The following is an 18,158-nucleotide window of genomic DNA, read 5'->3' as shown; positions in this document are numbered from 1 at the left end:
TGGTTATGGTTATTTTCCTTGTTTTATTGATGGTTTTCATTGATTCTGCTCGTTTGCTTGATGGTTTTTGGTGATTCTGCTCGTTCAATTGATGGTTCTTGTTGAATCTACCCGTTCTATTGATGGTTTTTGTTAATTTTGCTCGTTTGATTGATAGTTTTTAGTGATTCTGCTCGTTCTATTGATGGTTTTTGTTAATTCTGCTTGTCGAATTGATGGTTTTGGTGATTCTTCTCGTTGAATTGATGGTTTTTGGTGATTCTGCTCGTTCAATTGATGGTTATGGTTATTTTTTTGTTTTATTGATGGTTTTCATTGATTCTGCTTGTTGAATTGATGGTTTTCATTGATTCTGCTCGTTCTATTGATGGTTTTGGTGATTCTGCTTGTTGAATTGATGGTTTTGGTAATTTTGCTTCTTCTATTGATGGTTATGGTTATTTTCCTTGTTTTATTGATGGTTTTCATTGATTCTGCTTGTCCAATTGATGGTTTTGGCGATTATGCCTGTGGAATCGATAGTTTTGTCGATCTATTCGTTTTAAATTACGCCTTTTTCCTTGTTCTCTTTCCACTGCAAGATGGAAGTGACGACTCTAATCACCATCCTGATGTCGCATATTTCAAAAAGATTAAATACAGTGGCTTCTAAACAGAAACAAGAAACAGAAGCAGTATTATCGTATATTTGACTAGCCTAGAGACGAGTCGATATTAGAAATTGTTACTTCCTAATCTTTCAAGCTTTCAAATTAATTAGAGTGCACACTCCTTCCTTGGTGATTTTGTTTAGACGTTTCGAAAGGAGGAGAGCTCATTTGTGTTAACTCTTTTATAAGAAATTAAGTCTGAAGTGATATCGTCCAAAAATGAAGAATATTGTCCTTTTCGCTTTGAATAATCTTTCATACAGTCACTTTGTCTTGAAGTGTTGAGGGGTCTGGTTAAGACAATATTGTTCAATTTTTAGGCCAAAAGTTTCACCTTTTTCTTTGGCAGGCTGTAGACATCATGATGTTCTATGTTTAAAGTATATTGCTAATTTATGCTTATAAAAACATTTTTCATTGATGTTCAATTATTGATGTTAGATTACAAAAAGAAAAACTGTTGGCTTTTGATTGAACTATTCCTGTTTCAACTATTTAAATATTCACAAGAAAAGAAAAACCCTTCGCCAAGGATATAATATATAATATCTTACATTACTGTTTATTCTGTTTCAATATATGAGAAAAGTGCAAGTTTGAGCAAGTGTATGAGAAAAAGTCGAAAGGTCGAGTGTTTTTCAAACCTAATCAAAAACACATAGGCAGAGAGTTAGTTCAAATCGAAAAAATGCTGCAACATTTAAAAGGTAATTTTCTTTTAAAATGATTACGTACGAAATGCTACTATTATGTTTGTTTACATGCTATTGTCAAGTCTAATTATGATGGCATAATATGTTATAGTGTAATGAGTTTTTATCTATATTTGTGTGTTGTGATAATCGCCTTAGCTTAACTTCTGTAATGACAGGAATGTGTTTGTTGTGAGAAAGTGTAGAGAAGAACTTGGTTATATTCTGGTGTTTTTTTTAGTCATGACAGTTAAAAAGGATTTTATAGGGTTATTTTGACAGTTTCAGTATTTACATCCCTGTCTCAGAGGCATGGTGAGAATTTTAGCCATTTTGAATGAGACTTGATTGTCATGTAACACAGTAGACCATTTAGAAGAATAGTTGAAATGTTTAAAATCTACAGAACTAAAAGAAACATTGGAACCACGCTTTTTTTATAAGAATGGTATAAATACATTTCATCATGGATATTCTTAACTTTTTTGGATAAATCATCCTAAAATATTCTTACAGCATTCTTAGGTTAGGACTAGATTTAACATTTAGTACATACGTCTCAAGCATAAATGGCATTTTTGTGAAAGAAGTGAGCCTTACTTGGGGGTAATTAACTATTTATAATTGAACATGCTATAAATATAAAAATGGCATTCTTAGCCATGAGTAGCAAAATTCCATGATGGTGATATTCTTAGCATTATTCTTAATTTTTTGGCCATTTTCATCATGGACATTCTCATAAAGTGTATTCTTATAAATCATGGCATAGAGTGAACAGTAAACACTTTCCTTTTCCGCCGGAGACCAGTAGCGGTCTTTTTTGGAAGTGAATTGGCAAAAGATAACATTGATTGGAAACACCCTCGATTTACAAAAACTTTATTTCGACACCACACTGGGTTGGTCCTCTAGACTGAATTGGAAAACTAGACTGAACTCGCTTTCCTATGGAGATAGAGGCTACAAATCTTATAAAACCCACTGCACATGTAAACCGTGTGTCCCAAAAATAAGTATGCCAAAATTTATGAACTGTAAACTTGATATTTCAATCTCAAAAACCTATTCAATCATCTTGGGAATTGAGTATCTATTGATAGAAATTTGTCCACTTTTTTGGGGCACGCTGTAATCTGCACTGGCGAGAAATATTGTTATAAATTAATTCGAATTCTATCATTAGATGGCCATTTTTTCCTTCGTTGCAGATTATATTGAGAAAGACTTAAGTTAATGATTTTTTTAAATTTTTAAATTTTGAAAATCACGAAGGTTGTGTCGTACGATAGAGTGGTGTTTCCTGCGAGTCTATCGCCATGCGCGTAGACGGCAATGCCACCATCCCCTGTATCGATTGGCAAGCTATTTAACGATACTTAACCTCGGTAATTGTCACGAGCCACAAAATCTTTTTTTATGTCATAATATGTCATAATGTAAACATTTTTTTATTTATAAGCAACTAGGTTGCTAAGGCTCCAGGGCTCAAATTATCCGATTTTATCTCGTAAAGTAAAAACCTCTTAGATAATATATCCATGGTAAACGATAGCCCTTGACCTAATAAGCATAAATATGGTATAATATTATGGGTGGTCAAAGCAAATCTTTTCAGAAAATTAGCTAGAATGCTTAAGCAACCCGAGGGTTACTCGAAAATTGGAGTTGCTTATAAAAAAGATTGTATAAAGAAATCTCGGTTATCATGATACAAAATGATTACGTAATTAGTATTTTGTCATTCAAGTTTCCCTTTTTAAAAGTTCCTTTCTTATTGCGACTCATACGAAAGGTATTTGATGTGATTAAAAAACTGTTTTGATTATTGCATTCACGTAAATCTGTTAACGTATAACAGTAGAGAAACAAAAACATTGAGTTTTACTTGTGAAAGAAAAAAATTTGTATGATATGTTGTTGTTTCTTGGTTACTGGTATATATATGTAAAGGTTTTGATTTTTATTTTAAGTGAAAATTTGATAAAAATACTTTGATGGAAGATATGAGAAATTTGAACTTGAATTTGGAGTTGGTATTACACCCCTGTGTGCACGCTGTACCCATGACCCTAGAAAGTTCGTAATTTGAGTGAAAATTTACTACCTTGTAACTTTAAAGTCACTTTGATGGAGGATGTGAGGAATTTTCGACTTGATTCGTAAGGTTTTAGAGTTTTTAACAGAGTTGGATTTTATTTTACACCCCTGTGTGCACACTATAATCGTGACCCTTTAAACCTGGTCATCATTTATCATTTGGTATATCAGAGGGGGTTTGACATAAAAAGTGGAGTTTAAGATGTAGTATTTATTGTTTATTCGGAAATGATTTTAAAACGAGTTTTAGAAGTCATAGACTTGTTATTGTTTGGTTCGTAGCAAGGTTTTAGATTTAATTTATTAGCTTTGTATCTAAATCTTCCACAGCACTTTAACTTTTAGGTTTAAATTTTCGACCCCATCTGACTTTATTGGGACCCTCCTGTTTATAAATTCTTAAGAATATTTCCAGCTTTCAAAGAGAAAGTCCCTTACTTTTGCTCTATAAATAGCCTGATTTCAGTCTATATTAACCTTGTTTTTGGGTTTTCGGAAGTACAAATTCCAACCCCCGTTCCATTTATCAAAAATTTCGAAAATTTTCCACTCTTCCATTTATTCCAACCCCACTCCGTTTATTTGGAACCTAAGAGTACATAATATTTTTAACCGGTTAGTTTTATTTTAGGTGAAGGTTAATAAGGAATTTGGCCTACTTTTGTTTCTTATTTTATAACGATTCTAATTTCTTCGATAATTTGGCCGTCATCTTGTATTTCCGTTGATGTAATTCAAAACTAATTTCCTACTCGACTGATTTCCTCCCTTCCTCTCTCTCTTCAACACAACTGATAAAAATTATTTCTGACAAAAACATTTTGAGAGATGTTCATAGATAGATGGTTAAGTATGAATTGTGCTTTGACAGGAAATTTTGAAAGGCGAATGAAAAAATATTATGTCTTCACTTTAGCTTGGTTGGCATTCCGAGACTCGTTTGCTCTGATTATTTAGGACTTTGGAAGTTTAAGTATGATTGTGATTTGACAGGAAATTTTAAAAGGCAAATGAAAAAATATTATATTGGAAGTCTTTATTTGGCTTGGTTGGCGTTCCGAGACTCGTTTGCTCTGATTATTTAGGACTTTGAAAGTTTAAGTATGATTGTGATTTGACAGGAAATTTTAAAAGGCAAATGAAAAAATATTATATTGGCAGTCTTTATTTGGCTTGGTTGGCGTTCCGAGACTCGTTTGCTCTGATTTTTTAGGACTTTGAAAGTTTGAATTAAGACCTCTCTTGTTTTACTTTTACAATTTACCTATAGTTTGATCTAATTTAGTGATTTTATGTTCGGTGATGTTCTTATACAGTAACGGAAACTCTCGCTTATTCGAATCTTTCTATAATTCGAACTTGTTTTAAGTCTCCGTCAAAGAGAAACCTTAAAATACTTTCTATACTTCGAATCTCTCTTTAATTCGAACAAATGAGATTCCCCGTTCGAAGTAGAGACAACTGTATCTTTTTTATTTTTACGTCCTTTCGTTAGGTACACGTTTTTTTTATAAGAACATCCTAAAAAAATTTAAGCCTTCGGATGTTTTAACTTTTTGAGTTTTAAACCTAAAAATGTTCTTAACATGTTCTTATTTTGACAATTTTGTAAATATTTTTGACTATTTTCCTAAGAAATAGGGTGTTTTTGAGTCCACAAAGCCTTAAAATGTTCTTAACCTGTTCTTAACATGTTGGCCAGCAAAGCCTTATGTTCTTTTAAAGTTTGTTCTTATTAAAAAAACGTGTACGTAGTGATTCTAAGTATTTGCATTTGATTAAGTCAACAACCCTTCGAAAATCGAAAAAAAAAATTATTTGCATTTCGTATTATTTATCACATAGCGCTTGAAGATGCTTTACACTCTGTTTTTATAAGAACAATGAGGATCGGAAAATACCAAAAAATATAAGAACAATTTAAGAACGTTACTTAGCCTGGAACATCTGAATCTTAAGCAAATTATGGGTCAAACGAATATTAGTATATAAATCTTAAACTTAAAATCCTCAGTTTTGCTCTAAAAATAAGAACTGAATAAGAACAGCCGAGTCCTTTTCACTAGTTCTTATAAAAAAAAAAGAGTGTACATAGTTACTGTAAATTTTAATCTAATTTTAGAAACTTAGCAGGAGCAAGTTTAAGCTTAAGCTTTTTGAGTTTGCAATAGTGTACTCGGTTAGTCTCGGTCAGTCTCAATTTTAGGATTAAATGGTTTAGTTGATTTCGCATTAGTTGTTCCTTTTTAAGAATCAAGATCAAGGCTAGTCAAGTTATCAATTTACAAATGGATTTTTGTCAATATTATTTTGTGTTTGGACTTATTAACAAAAAGAAAAAAGCTTTTTTAAATTTTAAGTGGAAAATATACTTTTTGACTGTTCCTCTGCAAATCAACTCATGTAAAATAACTCAAAACTTCTTAAAAGATTGTTTACTGGGGAAAGTTTGTAGAGTAGAGCAAGCAGTGGTGAGATTTAAGCGTGCTTTGGCTACTAATGCTACTGTAGTATTGTATGGTTCTTTCTGTAATGATTAATTAGGTTGATATTGTGCAAGAATTCTACATTTTGTTTTTCTACTATCTTTTCCTTGAAGTTTTGATCAAGTGCTGTAGCAACTGGGGGGCAAGGGGGGCTATGCCCCCCCAATAATTTTTTCAAAAATGGTTATTTTGCAAAATGCAAAGTTTTTCTTTTTTAATTTGTCATAATTGTCACAATTGAGTGCATTTTCAAGCAATCTAGAGCTCAAGTTTTCAAAATCTCCCCCCTCGGGCCCAACCATGGTTTGCCCTCGCGGTGTCACTAAACTTCAGCCCCCTCAATATGAAAATGCTTCCTACGGCACTGAGAGACAGTTAAGATAACAAAAACGTGTTTTTGCTGTGTTTAAATTATGTAGAACCCATATCGTTAACTAAAAAGCATTTCTAATAAGATCAGTTTTATCAGAAACTTCGTGATCTAGATGATTTGATGAATTAGGAAAAAGCAGCTTCTGTGTAGATTTGAGGTGATGCTTTTTTTCTTGTAAAACAGTATCTCTCACTAAGTTGTACCCATGCCTCAATAACTATGATTCAAACCCTGGGTTATACTCCTCCCTCGCTGAATGAGTTGATCTCTGCCTCTCTGTCTGAGTGGGTTGCACACCTCACTTGTTTGGGCTGTTTCGTTGTTTTATTGACTGGGTTATACATCTACCTCACTGATTGGGCTAGACCCCAGCCTAACTGACTGGGTAAGTCCCCACCCTTGCTGATTTACCCATATGTAGATCTCCTTTAGTATCTTTTACAGAAAAATTAACTTTTTTAACCGCCCTTTCCTTATATTTTAGAACGAAGATTTTCATTAGATCATAAACGAGAGAAAAGGAAAAACTCCAACACTCTTTCCACAGAATACGACGGTGCAGAACTAAGAAAAACATCTTCTTATATTTACGAGCAAAGCATTATGGTCCAGAATGAATATTTTGGTAAAAAACCGAAGACAGTGAAAGTAACAGGTAAAGAAATCAAATATTTTATGAAATCCTCTTTTTGATAAAAACTAGCAGAAAGTTTATCGAATTTAACTGTTCTTATTTGTGTATATAACTTTGAGTTTCGGTTTTAATTTGGCTACCTGTTTATATTATACCCCTCAGTTTAAGCCATTTCTGGCCTAAAGTGAATCTCAGATTCGGGGTAGGGCAGATTTTATTAGTTTTCGGAACTTCGACTTCATTTTAAATTTATCATTTGATGGTCTTCTATAAATTTTCATTTACAACTTTATACCTCAACTACTAGTTTACTAGCTGGATAAAATGAATTCGCCGATTGCATGATGGCCCATGATATTTTTTGAAAAATACTTTATTCAATGAGGAAAAGCTGGAAAAAGGCCTTAAAAAATTGACGGAAATTAAATTTTTTGGTTGGCTGAAAAATTAAATTTTTGCGTGAACTTACCGCCAAATTCGCCTAAATTTCTTCCTTTTATGGTAATTTCATACTCACTGAGGAGCCTTTCTATGGTTGAAAATCTATCATCATAAAACTTAGTGAGCTAGAAGTTTTTTTGAACATATCAGCATAGATTGCAAGAGAGAAAGGTCATTATCATTTCCATCCATGATATAATTAAAACCTTATCAAAAATGATTAAAATCGATTCCACAGATTTCCTTTTGTTTCTACATTTAAATGACAAACATGTCACTTTTAATTTCAATTTTCATTAAATTTTCTTGAAAACCTCTGGTGTGCTTGAGATACTGATTAATTGTCAAAATGTTATATCCTTGGTGAAATTTTTTAATCCACCAAAAAAATATAAAGTGATCATTTCAATTCAAATTCTATCAAAAGTTAGAGCTCTGGTGTAATCTAGTTCCCTTCTTGCCATCAACGCAATAATTGAATCGTAAAAAATGATCTCATGATTTCAATCTCAATTTTCATCAAAAACTGATAACCCGTGTGATATTGTGTAGTAATGATACTGGTCGCAGACCTCTATATATGTACTTTTTATATAAAAAACTTTTTTCGCTAGAGGATGAGCAGAAGCCTAAGTGATATTTTCTTGATGATGGATTTTCTTCCTTTTTACAGTCCCAAATTCTGCTTAAAGGTTTGGGGACACGAGAAGTTTTTTTTGCTTTTGTGCAATGCAACATGCTCCATCCCACCAACCTGAAACGCTTTCTCGTGCACCCCATTTTTCTTTCTACCAATAAATGTGAAATCTCACTTTTTTCCCTGGGATAATGGAGCAAAATTGATTCGAATAATCAAAATCAGCATGTCTTTTCGGTATTTCCCTCACTTTTTGTCTAATGAAACAAAAAAAGAAACCATAGGACACGCACTTTTTTCTTGTGTTGGTGGGATGTAGCATGTTGCATTGCACCAACGCGAAAAAAAACTTCTACCTGTATCTTGGTAATGTTTTATTTTGGAAGTTTTATCACATATTTTGAGACCATGCTTTAAGTATTGGCTGAATTGCGAGCTTAAAACTCTTTTTGCAAGTTCCTGTTTAATGAGAATTAGGGACTTGGTGTTATTAGATTGTAGCAGAATGTTAATAAATCTTAAAACTGAAATTTCTTTTAATTTAATTTTTCAGTTTATTCGTCAAGAAATTTACGACCAAAGAAAGGCGACGGTAAGATATATTTCGTTTGTCATCTCATGACGAGGCTCAAATGGGTCTTGGACATTTTAATTTCAGATCCCCATGAAACTGTTTCATCATTGACATTCAAAGTTTACTGATTGAATGTGATTGAGTTTAATTTTTGGTAACAATTTGGAGAAAGAATGTCCTGATGTTTTCAATTTAATGTATTCAATTGGAGGCAATAACACAGGCAGCTAAATCTTCCTCGTACCCTGAGGTATTGTTACACCAGACCTATCAATTTAACAATAAAGATAAGACCCTTGCTTGGAAAGGACTAAATAGCCTCGGATAATCTCTTGAAGGTTTTCTATTGGGCTTTTCCGGAAATAGCTCGTGCCCCCCCCCCCTGTTGACGGATATCGGATATCCAGGGTGTTAAAGATTTATTTGTTCAAAAGGGGGTTAAATATCTACAAGGGAGCGGATATCCAAGGGGTAAAGTGTCTTTTCAAGTAAAAAAAACGATATCCAGGGGTAAGCATCTTTATAAAGTAGGATATCCAAGGGGTTCGATACTTCGAAAAATCAATATCCTCAACAGTAGGGGTAAAATTCTATTCTGGAAAAGCCCATTTTTGGTCAGTCAGATTCAACATTTTCTACGTTCTTAGGAGATCCGCTAGCTTGGGTGGTCTTTGGTTTTGGTAAAGAGAAATGTTGTACTTCACAAATCAGAGATAGAAACGCAAAGTGGAATGAAGAATCAACTTTGTAAGTTATTTTCAATTCTTAGTTACGTCTGATACACCATGGAGGTATAAAGAAAAACAGGAGTTGAATGGTGTCGGTAATTGGTCGTTAAAGTCTTTTACGAAAATTAGATGAAACTTCGTCCACAAAACAAGTTTATGTTCCATTTCGTTATCCGTTCAATTTTGTTTTGAAAAGATATTTTCTCAAGCCAGAAAATGAAAAGTTCTTTATAAGCACACACGATTTCAGACTTGATTTGTAGACATAAAGTCGCTGGAGAATTTTGGAAAGTATCAAGCAATAGAGTTAACCTTAAAGGGACATTAAAGTAGTAAAATGTAAACATTGCGTGAACCACGTGTCATTAAAGAGAACAATTAAAATCACGTGTCCAAAATAAACTTGTAAAACAATTGAACAATCAAAATTAGCCATATTTGGTTTGATTTTTTATTTTGACACGTGACATTTGTTTTGATTTTGTATCCGCTGCATACACTTTGTTTACAAATTTCGCAAGTACTGTTATGTCCCTTTATGGAAAACATTGATCGAAAAATCTTATCATTTGATGAAGGATTGCCAAATTTACAGGCCTTTTTTTAGTCCAAATATTTTCTTACACTGATGTCAGAAACAATGAATCTCGTCTCATTTAATTTCTAAAGCTTAAATGAGCCAATAAGATTTCACCTATGGATAAAAGAGCTCATTAAAAAATGCACGATACATGAGATCATCATCATGCATACGTCGTAACTTTTTTAATCGTAGGGCGAGCTTGGTTACAATAGCATACTTCTCCTGCGCGTTTCTTTATACCTCCATGGATACATACTTTATACCTCCATGGACATATACTTTATATATCCCAGGACAAAGCTATTTCCGCCATCTTGGATTGGAGGTTTTTTTTAAAGTGGTACCTGAAAAGAAGACATTGCAATGTTAAAAATATGTTTAATGGCGCTACATCACCATCATAAGTAGTAGCGAGTTTATGTATTCGAGATAAATCGAGGGGAACGGTATAAAGCAAAGCTGACATGGGGCTGAAATCGCCGTCCACTTTGCTCGACGACGGTAAAAACACCAAGATACCGTCGTCTATTTAGGTGAGCAAAGGCGACATAGAGCCGTACATCAACTATCGACTTTGTTTTGTATCGATTTCACTTACCGTCGCCCTCGATATCCTCCGATACATAAACTCGGTAGTATTCAAGGAAAGGAGGTCTAGTGCTCTCGATTTCTTTACACCGTTATCGAGTAGTGCTACCATTAGGGTACCACTTTCAAAAAAAAGCCGATCAAATATTTTGCCTGGCCAGAATTGAGGACCTTGGTCCAGGGTATATAAAGGTCAGTGGTCTGATAGAAGTTTTTCATGTTTTGTTAAATTGCGTAGCTTCCGCCATTATAGAAGCAAGGTGATAACAATCTGAATAAAAAAACAGATAGGTCTGATAGACTTGATTTGCTCTTCTAAACTTAGATTTAAAAATTTAAAATACAGACACGACGGAAGCTTTTATATCTGGTACGGCAAATGAAAAAATTTAAACAATTTTTATAGCGATCTACTGACAAAGAGGAAAATTTCGAGTTTTTGTGAAATTCTGGTACGGCGGCGGCCGCCGTACCTGCCGTACTCGTTGCGCCGTGCCTGAAATAGTACTTTTGATAACCAAGTTCTTCTTACATGTTTAGTATTTAACTAGTTGGCATTCCTCTTAAAATGATATCTTTAATTTTCAGCACACTCACCGACACAAAATCGCCGTTAAAAATCAATGTCAAAGACAAAGAAGATCCACTGGGACAAATCATAATTCCCTTATCAGAAATCCCGTCAGATGAACATTTCCTGAAGTGGGTCCAATTGGGACCACACAAAAAAAATCAAAATCCCCATGGGGAAATTTGTTTGGATTGTTGGATTGAAGATTATTACGAGGAAGGAGACGAGGACAATTCCCCGAATGCACAATCGGGAAAAACAGGGAAATTTTTCCGTAAAAACTTAAACCGGTTAGCTGGACGTAGCCCTGAAGCTAATCGTAAGAAACTTTCTCCTCACAATGATAGACGTGAATCCAATTCACTTGGAATGACTTCCATTAAAGGATCGGTTTCAGTCGAGGATTTAACATCGAGAAGTAACGGAAAAACGTCGCCTAATTTTTCTAAGAAATCTTTTAGTAAAAAAGACTCGTTATTAGCTCCAGCTGCTTATACTAATATTCGTAAATCGGTAAGCACGCTCGCTTTAAGCACACCTTCGAGTCCGAAATCGCCGTCGCCCGAAAGTACGTCGCCGACAAGTCTCACTATTCGTCGGAACTCCTTCAATGAAGTCGTTGCATCACCGAATCCGTCGGCAACTAATAATAGTTTACCGACAATCAAAGAACAATGTTACCCACCGAAAGTTTTAAGTATTGTTCCAACTTCAGGACCAGCTGACGGTGGGACATTAATACAAATCACCGGCAAATATCTCGGTAATTCGAAAGATGATATAACACGCCTTATGGTGGCTGGATGTAATTGTTTATCTTCTATCGAATATTACTCTTCAAGTAAAATTATGTGCACCACTACTGAATCACTGGGTACAGGTCCCATTACGTTGTCCACGCGATCAGGGGGTATGTCATCTTCCAAAGTGATGTTTGAATTTCTTGAACAGAAAATGGAGAAACAAAACGAAACAAATAATAATACAGGTAGGTATTTCTCTCAGCCCCATGTATTGCTTTTATCTTTTTAATTTCAATACAGTACCGTAGTTACCGTTAACAATCTAAAAGTCCTCTCAGCAATCATGTCAATCCGATTGATTGATTGAAATCTCAGAATTATGATGTAATTGAACCAAATCAACCAATCAATGGCGTAGAAAGCTTTTGATTGTTGAGTGGACTATTAATGATAAGTACGGTAGAGCTTTTCCCCAAAAAGCACCCAAAGGGAGGGTTAGACCATGCTCAGACGTTACGGTTCCGTTCCGAAACGAAACGGTTCCGAAACAAGTGTGAACGTCAAAATTCGAAACGTCAAAAAAGAAGACGTTACAAAGCTAAACGGATCGAAACGGTTTCGTTCCACTTTTTTCATTGGAACGGAACTGCTCCGTTTTCTTGCTCCGAAACGTTCCGAAACCAATATCAACACGCTCAATCCGTAACAAAAATTATACCGGAGCGAAACGGATCAGTAACGTGTGAACATGGTCTTAGTGGGAAGGGTTTCTAATTAGATGGGTAAGAAATAAAGAAATACGGGTGGGGTAGATTTTCAAAGGAATGGCTCTAAAGATTTTTGAACAATATCTTGTGATAACATGCCGTTAAAATTGTTATCATCATCATTTTTTATTTCTGAGAGTAAAATCTTGGGTAAATAATGTTTTTACCCTCAATAATATTGTATTGTTTTAATACAATAGTTAATAGAACGTTAAAATTTGGTTGGGATGAGTTAGGATATGAATTCACATATATGCAATATCTTGCTGTATACCTAAAAATCCATTACAAAACCCCTGTCTCGCAGCCCCGATGGAACTTTTTTCTCTCAGTGGGGATGAAAATGTTCAAAATCGCAATGGGGATAGAAAATTGTTTCCAGCTCAAAAATGTAATGGTTTTGGAGTGCTATTTTGACGGCCCAATTTCAAATGGGAATAAAATAATAGGGAAATTTTTAGGGTATTTTTTCCGACGGGGGCGATTTTTGGCCAATTTTCCCCCCGAGTCTATGACACGGGGGTGTATTGTAACAAACCTTGAGATATTTAGACCCTTCAAACTTTCTGAAGTCTATTGTTGAATAGGCTTCTGCTCATCCTCTATATAGGAAGTATATCATTCTATAGAGGTCTGCGATTCAGACTAATTGTTGATGTGACATTTTTTAAAGAAAAGGACTCAAATTCAAACATGTGACCATGTTTTTACTTCTTCAGACTCTGGTCGATCCTCAGGAGCATCTGCAAGTGACGAAAGTCGAGACAAAGATGAACTTATTGAGAATTTAAAGAACGAAGTTGAAGGTATACAGTTTATTTGATACATGTTTTTTATAAGAACAAACTATATAGGGGGGTTTTCACTTTTACGGTATGACGGTATTGGGCCTTTTTACCCCCGGTAAATCGGTATTACGAGAAAAAAACGACAGGATTACGGTATTTCATTTTCTAACGGTATCGGTAAATTACCTGTTTTTTTGTCGGTATTTCGATATTTTTATCAATAAAAAACGGTATTTCGGTATAAAACTATTTACCTTTTAGTTTCTTCATGAGTTTCATACAGAAAAATTTTCAAAAAAGATAAGTCTATTCCGCTATTTTAACCACGCTCGCACAATCTTGGATGTCCTATTGACTTATTGTCATGGTGAGGTTATTCAAAATAAGCAAAACTTTACGATATCTAAACAAATATTTTCGTTATTTTTATGCGGGCGCATTTTTTTAATGACAACTTTTGTGATGCAAATACTGCATCCAACGAATGAGTCTAGACAAAATTTTCTCCGTCAGCACTAAATGATATGGTCGTCTCTCCGTATTCACTTATATTGCTACTACAATACAATACACTGATACTGCAGTAACTTAGAGACAGTAGAAGCGGTATTTACTCCTTCAATAATTAGTAAAAGTAGGTAGCTCTAAAAATATCTTGTGCAGCATCGAACGATTAAAAAATAATTCACATCATGATGCACGTTTTCAGGCAATCTAGGCATTCTAAATTTTAAATTTTTTCCGGGCGAAACTCTTGGAACGCCGCACCCGACGGCAGGTACGTCGCTCGCCGTACCATTTTTGTCAGTGTTTAATAAAATCAAAAATTGTGATCAAACAAGGCATACTTGGCTAACAATAGCGTATTAAGGCCGTTTTTCAATAACAGAAGAGAGCGAAAATTGTCGAAAATTTTCGCGCTCGCTCCGCTCCCGTTCTTATTTTACATTTATTTTCTTTCCTCCGTTAGGGGGGGGGGGTTAAACTTTAGGATTCGCGTCCTCTAGTTGCACCACAGCACCACCTCTATGAGCCTGTGTTGAAGTCTACGGCTTCTCAGACCATGATTGGCCCAAACCTCGATTTTAAATTAATTCTCAATATAAAAGACATCTTACTCTGCGAGGAAGAAACTATTGTGGGAAAGGCTTAATTTTGCATTTGACTCCCGTAACAAGCAAGTAACTTTGGCGCGGCAGATCTAAAATATTGCTTTATGAAAGCTCAAATAGCTGTAAAAGAGGCCTTAAAAAGTCGACGATATCGAGAATAAGGTCACAAAACTAGCAAAAAACTTTATATATTGGCGAAAAAGTTTGGTATAAGAAAAGGTCAATCTGTTTAAAAGAGACCATAAAAAGGTTAAATTTACCCCAATAAGGTCACAATCGTTTAACCAAAGTGGGGGGCCTCATAAAGTACAAGACTTGTTTGTACACTTTCTAATTTGCTACTACACAATAGATTTGATAACTGAAAATTCATTATTTTCGAAAAAACTTGAATATAATATCGGTATCGGTATTAGGCTTCCTTCACCGACGGTATTACGGTATTTGACCCAAAATTTTGTCGGTATGACGGTATTTAAGACCCCTGAACCCCCCCCTATATAGGAATATATGAGACATCGATGGCTAAAATATTAATAAGTTAAAAAAATGTTAAGACCTTGTGGGCTCTAGAACATTCGATTTCTTAGGAAAATGCTATTTGATTCTGTCTTATAAATATGATAGGTATGCGTAAGGGATCGGAAATATAAATTCGGGTTGGGATAAAAATGGAAAAGATTGAGCTTTGACGTTATAAGGACGGGCGTAAAAAGATCTTGTAAATATACAATTTTCTAATTATTTTTACTTTTTCAGGTCTTCGACATGACAACCAAGAGTTACGAGAGTATATCGACAAATTAGTTGTTTATTTAATGGACAAATATCCTGGAGCACTGGAATCTAGTAAAATGTATCGGTGATTGGTTGAAATTGTAGTTATATTGAAATTTGATTGGCTAATGCCAAACAAACGACCGGGCTATTATAAAACATTTATGTCATGAATATCATGAATAAATATAAATTTCCCAAAAGCCTATTACATTGGAGCTGGAGTGGACACTGTGGGTTTGCTTGCGATGAAACTATCTTGTTATTTTATTGTTTATTGGTTAGCAGAACTGTATCCCTTGATCACAGTATCTGGTCACTGTATCTGATTTGCCTTAAAGGTTTTATTTTTACATGAGTGTTTCCGATTCATATCAGACACATATCTCATATCAGGACAGTGTCTTGCTATTGTTATACTATGCTGATATAAGCAAAAAATGTTTTTCTTTTCCTCTTTCTGAGGAAATTCTTTCCAATCTTGCTCCACATCCGTGTCAATCCAATGTGAAAAAAGCTTGTGAATTAAAATTGATGAGTAAGCAAACGATATCACTCTTATTAAAAAGTAGCTCTTTTTGTGGGGTTTGATATCAAGGGGTCTTTCTACTGGTCAATTTGCAAAGGGGAGATTTTAGGAGCTATTCCATAAAAAATAATTACCCTTCGTATTGAGGATTGTCAAAAACATTTTCGGAATTCAGTAAAAAAGCAACTGAGTCATCAAAAGATGAAAAAATTTCAATTCTATAAAGGCTTACAATAATATTATATAAGAGTTCCTATAGTGGTTGGATATTGCAAATCGATCTGACAATATATTGTGGACACCTTTTCAATAACAGTTCGAGAAATTGTATAGATTCGCAACGTTGCAACATTCCGAAACGTTTTTTCGCAACGCTTCACTCAGCACGCGCTTCTTTTTTTCGCAACGTTCCCAATGGAAGTGTGCGATTATGAACACCAACTATGACGACCAATTTTCGCAAATAGAAGCAAAATTAGGCAAAATCTGGCATATTTTAGCAAAGTAGCGTTTCTTCCAAGAATGATAATGAAAAATCGCTAGGTAGGAAATTAAAATGCTAGGGTGAAAAGTTTCCTTTTGAGTAGTTCTTCAAAATGCACATTATTTTGTGACCTCGGTCCAAGCCCTGCGATGCTGCTTTTGGTTCATAGGCCAGGGCTGCGAGATTATGCATCGGTAAAGCTGCGGAATTTCGCAGCGCTGCGGAATATGACAACGCAAAAGATGCGAAATTTCGCAACGTTGCGGATCTATGCAATTTTCCGAACTGATAAGGGTTACATACACTACACAATATTATATTGTCAGGCAATTATATTGATGATATATTGTTGAGTTCCGGCAACAGCTTGATTTGCATTTTTCCAACAATATAGGGAGATTAGTTTACAGTAATAGAGCTCCTGTTATTTACTTCGTACATTACGGTCGGAAAACGATATTGTTAAATATTGCTAGTCAATATATTGTGTAGTCTAAGTAACTCTATATATTGGGCTCTTCCAGAAAACCTTTGTACATGGCATGGGGTATTGAATATATTTTCCGGGGGGTAGTGAAAAACTGCTCTGTTTAGGGGTAATTATGAATGTCCGGGGGTCAACTGATGCTTGTCCAGTGGTTAGATATGTAGTCATAGTATCTAGAGGGGTCAAGACCCCCCTCCCCCTTAGGAGAGAGGACCCCCTTAAGTGCTAACCCCCCCTTAGGAAATTCATCTAACATTTCACACCCCCTTAGAAAATCAGTATAAATGAAACGATTGTACAAGAGTCATAATTCAAGGAAGATCCCCCTTATCTAAGAAGACCCCCCCCCCTTAGGTAAGAAGACTCCCCCTTAACTGGCAACCCCTCTTAGGAAAGTCATACTTTTAACACCCCCCCCTTGCTTATGGTTCATCAAAACCCAAGACTTAAATGTAGGGGAGGTAGAAACTATGGTTGTCCGGGGGTTAAAAGTCACAATGTCCAAGGAGGGTGTAAATTTCCAAAAATTTTTATATCCTGCACCCCCCATATTAAATTTTTTTCTGGAGGAGTGCATTGCAAACACTTTACAATATTGCTTCCCGGCACCACTGGTATTGTGGTAGTGTATATGTAGCAATTAAAAGTACGTTGGACTCGATTTTTTTTCTCAGAAAGTTACTTTAGGACTTAGACTTCAATTCTATTTATGAATATTTAGCAATATAATTTTTAATGTTAATTATTATTTTTTGTTATGTTGTTGTTTTTTTTTCTAATGGTTATTTTCTAAACATAAAAACACAAACATTATTTTTACGATAAATTGACAAAGACAATTTTTGACGATTCAATTTTAATTTGCCTTTCATTAAGTAACTGACTCTGGATGTACAGACAAAAAAGACCCTCCCCCAGAGGATCTGAAATTCACGCGTTTTTCTTTCAAAATTTTATGCACTCACATGGCCCGGGTTCCACTTAAAGCTTTTTTATAGACTGGATAGCGCGATGAAGTCGCCCGGTAGTATAATATCGTAATATGCTTAAGTCCGCCAGATTTTCATTGTTTTTGCCAGGTAAAAAAAATAATGAAGCAATGTTGTTATTTGAAAATAAGGGATTATGTGTTATTGATGTTTTTTTTCTCATTGTTAATTATGTTTTTCAACTTCAAGTAGCCTTTTTGTTATTTGGATTTTAAACAATTTTTTTCAAAATGGCAACCTCGTCAAATGCTCCTAATCTACTTCACTGGACTCAGCGTCATCAAAAATTATTAGAAAGCAAAGTTTAGCCAGAAGTAGACTCTAGTCTAGCATTCACGCAAATTTTTCTTGAGTTTCATTCAAATCATCTGAAAATCGGGAAATTCACGTTAAAAAAGTGCATATTAAGCATTCATGCAATCAAA

General features: G+C 34.7%; 1 protein-coding gene across 2 annotated transcripts; it reads left to right on the top strand.

Annotated features, from left to right (window-relative positions):
• The first annotated feature begins 1,188 nt into the window (after positions 1-1,188).
• LOC136819917 (uncharacterized) lies at positions 1,189-17,598 on the top strand. 2 transcript variants are annotated; one of them, XM_067076158.1, is made up of 7 exons: positions 1,189-1,357; positions 6,786-6,956; positions 8,567-8,605; positions 9,235-9,334; positions 11,075-12,045; positions 13,287-13,373; positions 15,227-17,598. In XM_067076158.1, the coding sequence occupies exons 1-7, from the start codon at positions 1,339-1,341 to the stop codon at positions 15,331-15,333; spliced, it is 1,494 nt and encodes a 497-aa protein (XP_066932259.1). In that variant the 5' UTR covers positions 1,189-1,338; the 3' UTR covers positions 15,334-17,598. The 2 variants fall into 2 exon arrangements, with proteins under 2 accessions (XP_066932259.1, XP_066932261.1); XM_067076160.1 differs by lacking the exon at positions 1,189-1,357 and adding an exon at positions 3,486-3,504.
• Positions 17,599-18,158: the final 560 nt, after the last annotated feature.

The sequence above is a fragment of the Clytia hemisphaerica genome, unplaced genomic scaffold, assembly GCF_902728285.1.
Source record: "Clytia hemisphaerica strain Z4C2 unplaced genomic scaffold, Clytia hemisphaerica genome assembly, whole genome shotgun sequence".
In the NCBI taxonomy this organism is placed as follows: domain Eukaryota; kingdom Metazoa; phylum Cnidaria; class Hydrozoa; order Leptothecata; family Clytiidae; genus Clytia; species Clytia hemisphaerica.
The sequence above is the reverse complement of the archived record's forward strand: the minus strand, read 5'-3'. Positions and strand labels throughout refer to the sequence as shown.

What these genes read in the sequence shown, in the direction of transcription:
- LOC136819917 (XM_067076158.1), top strand. An exon ending in ACGACCAAAGAAAGGCGACG is followed by an intron (nt 8,606 to 9,234) that starts GTAAGATATATT and finishes CTACGTTCTTAG; the next exon opens with GAGATCCGCTAGCTTGGGTG. An exon ending in TTTAAAGAACGAAGTTGAAG is followed by an intron (nt 13,374 to 15,226) that starts GTATACAGTTTA and finishes TTACTTTTTCAG; the next exon opens with GTCTTCGACATGACAACCAA.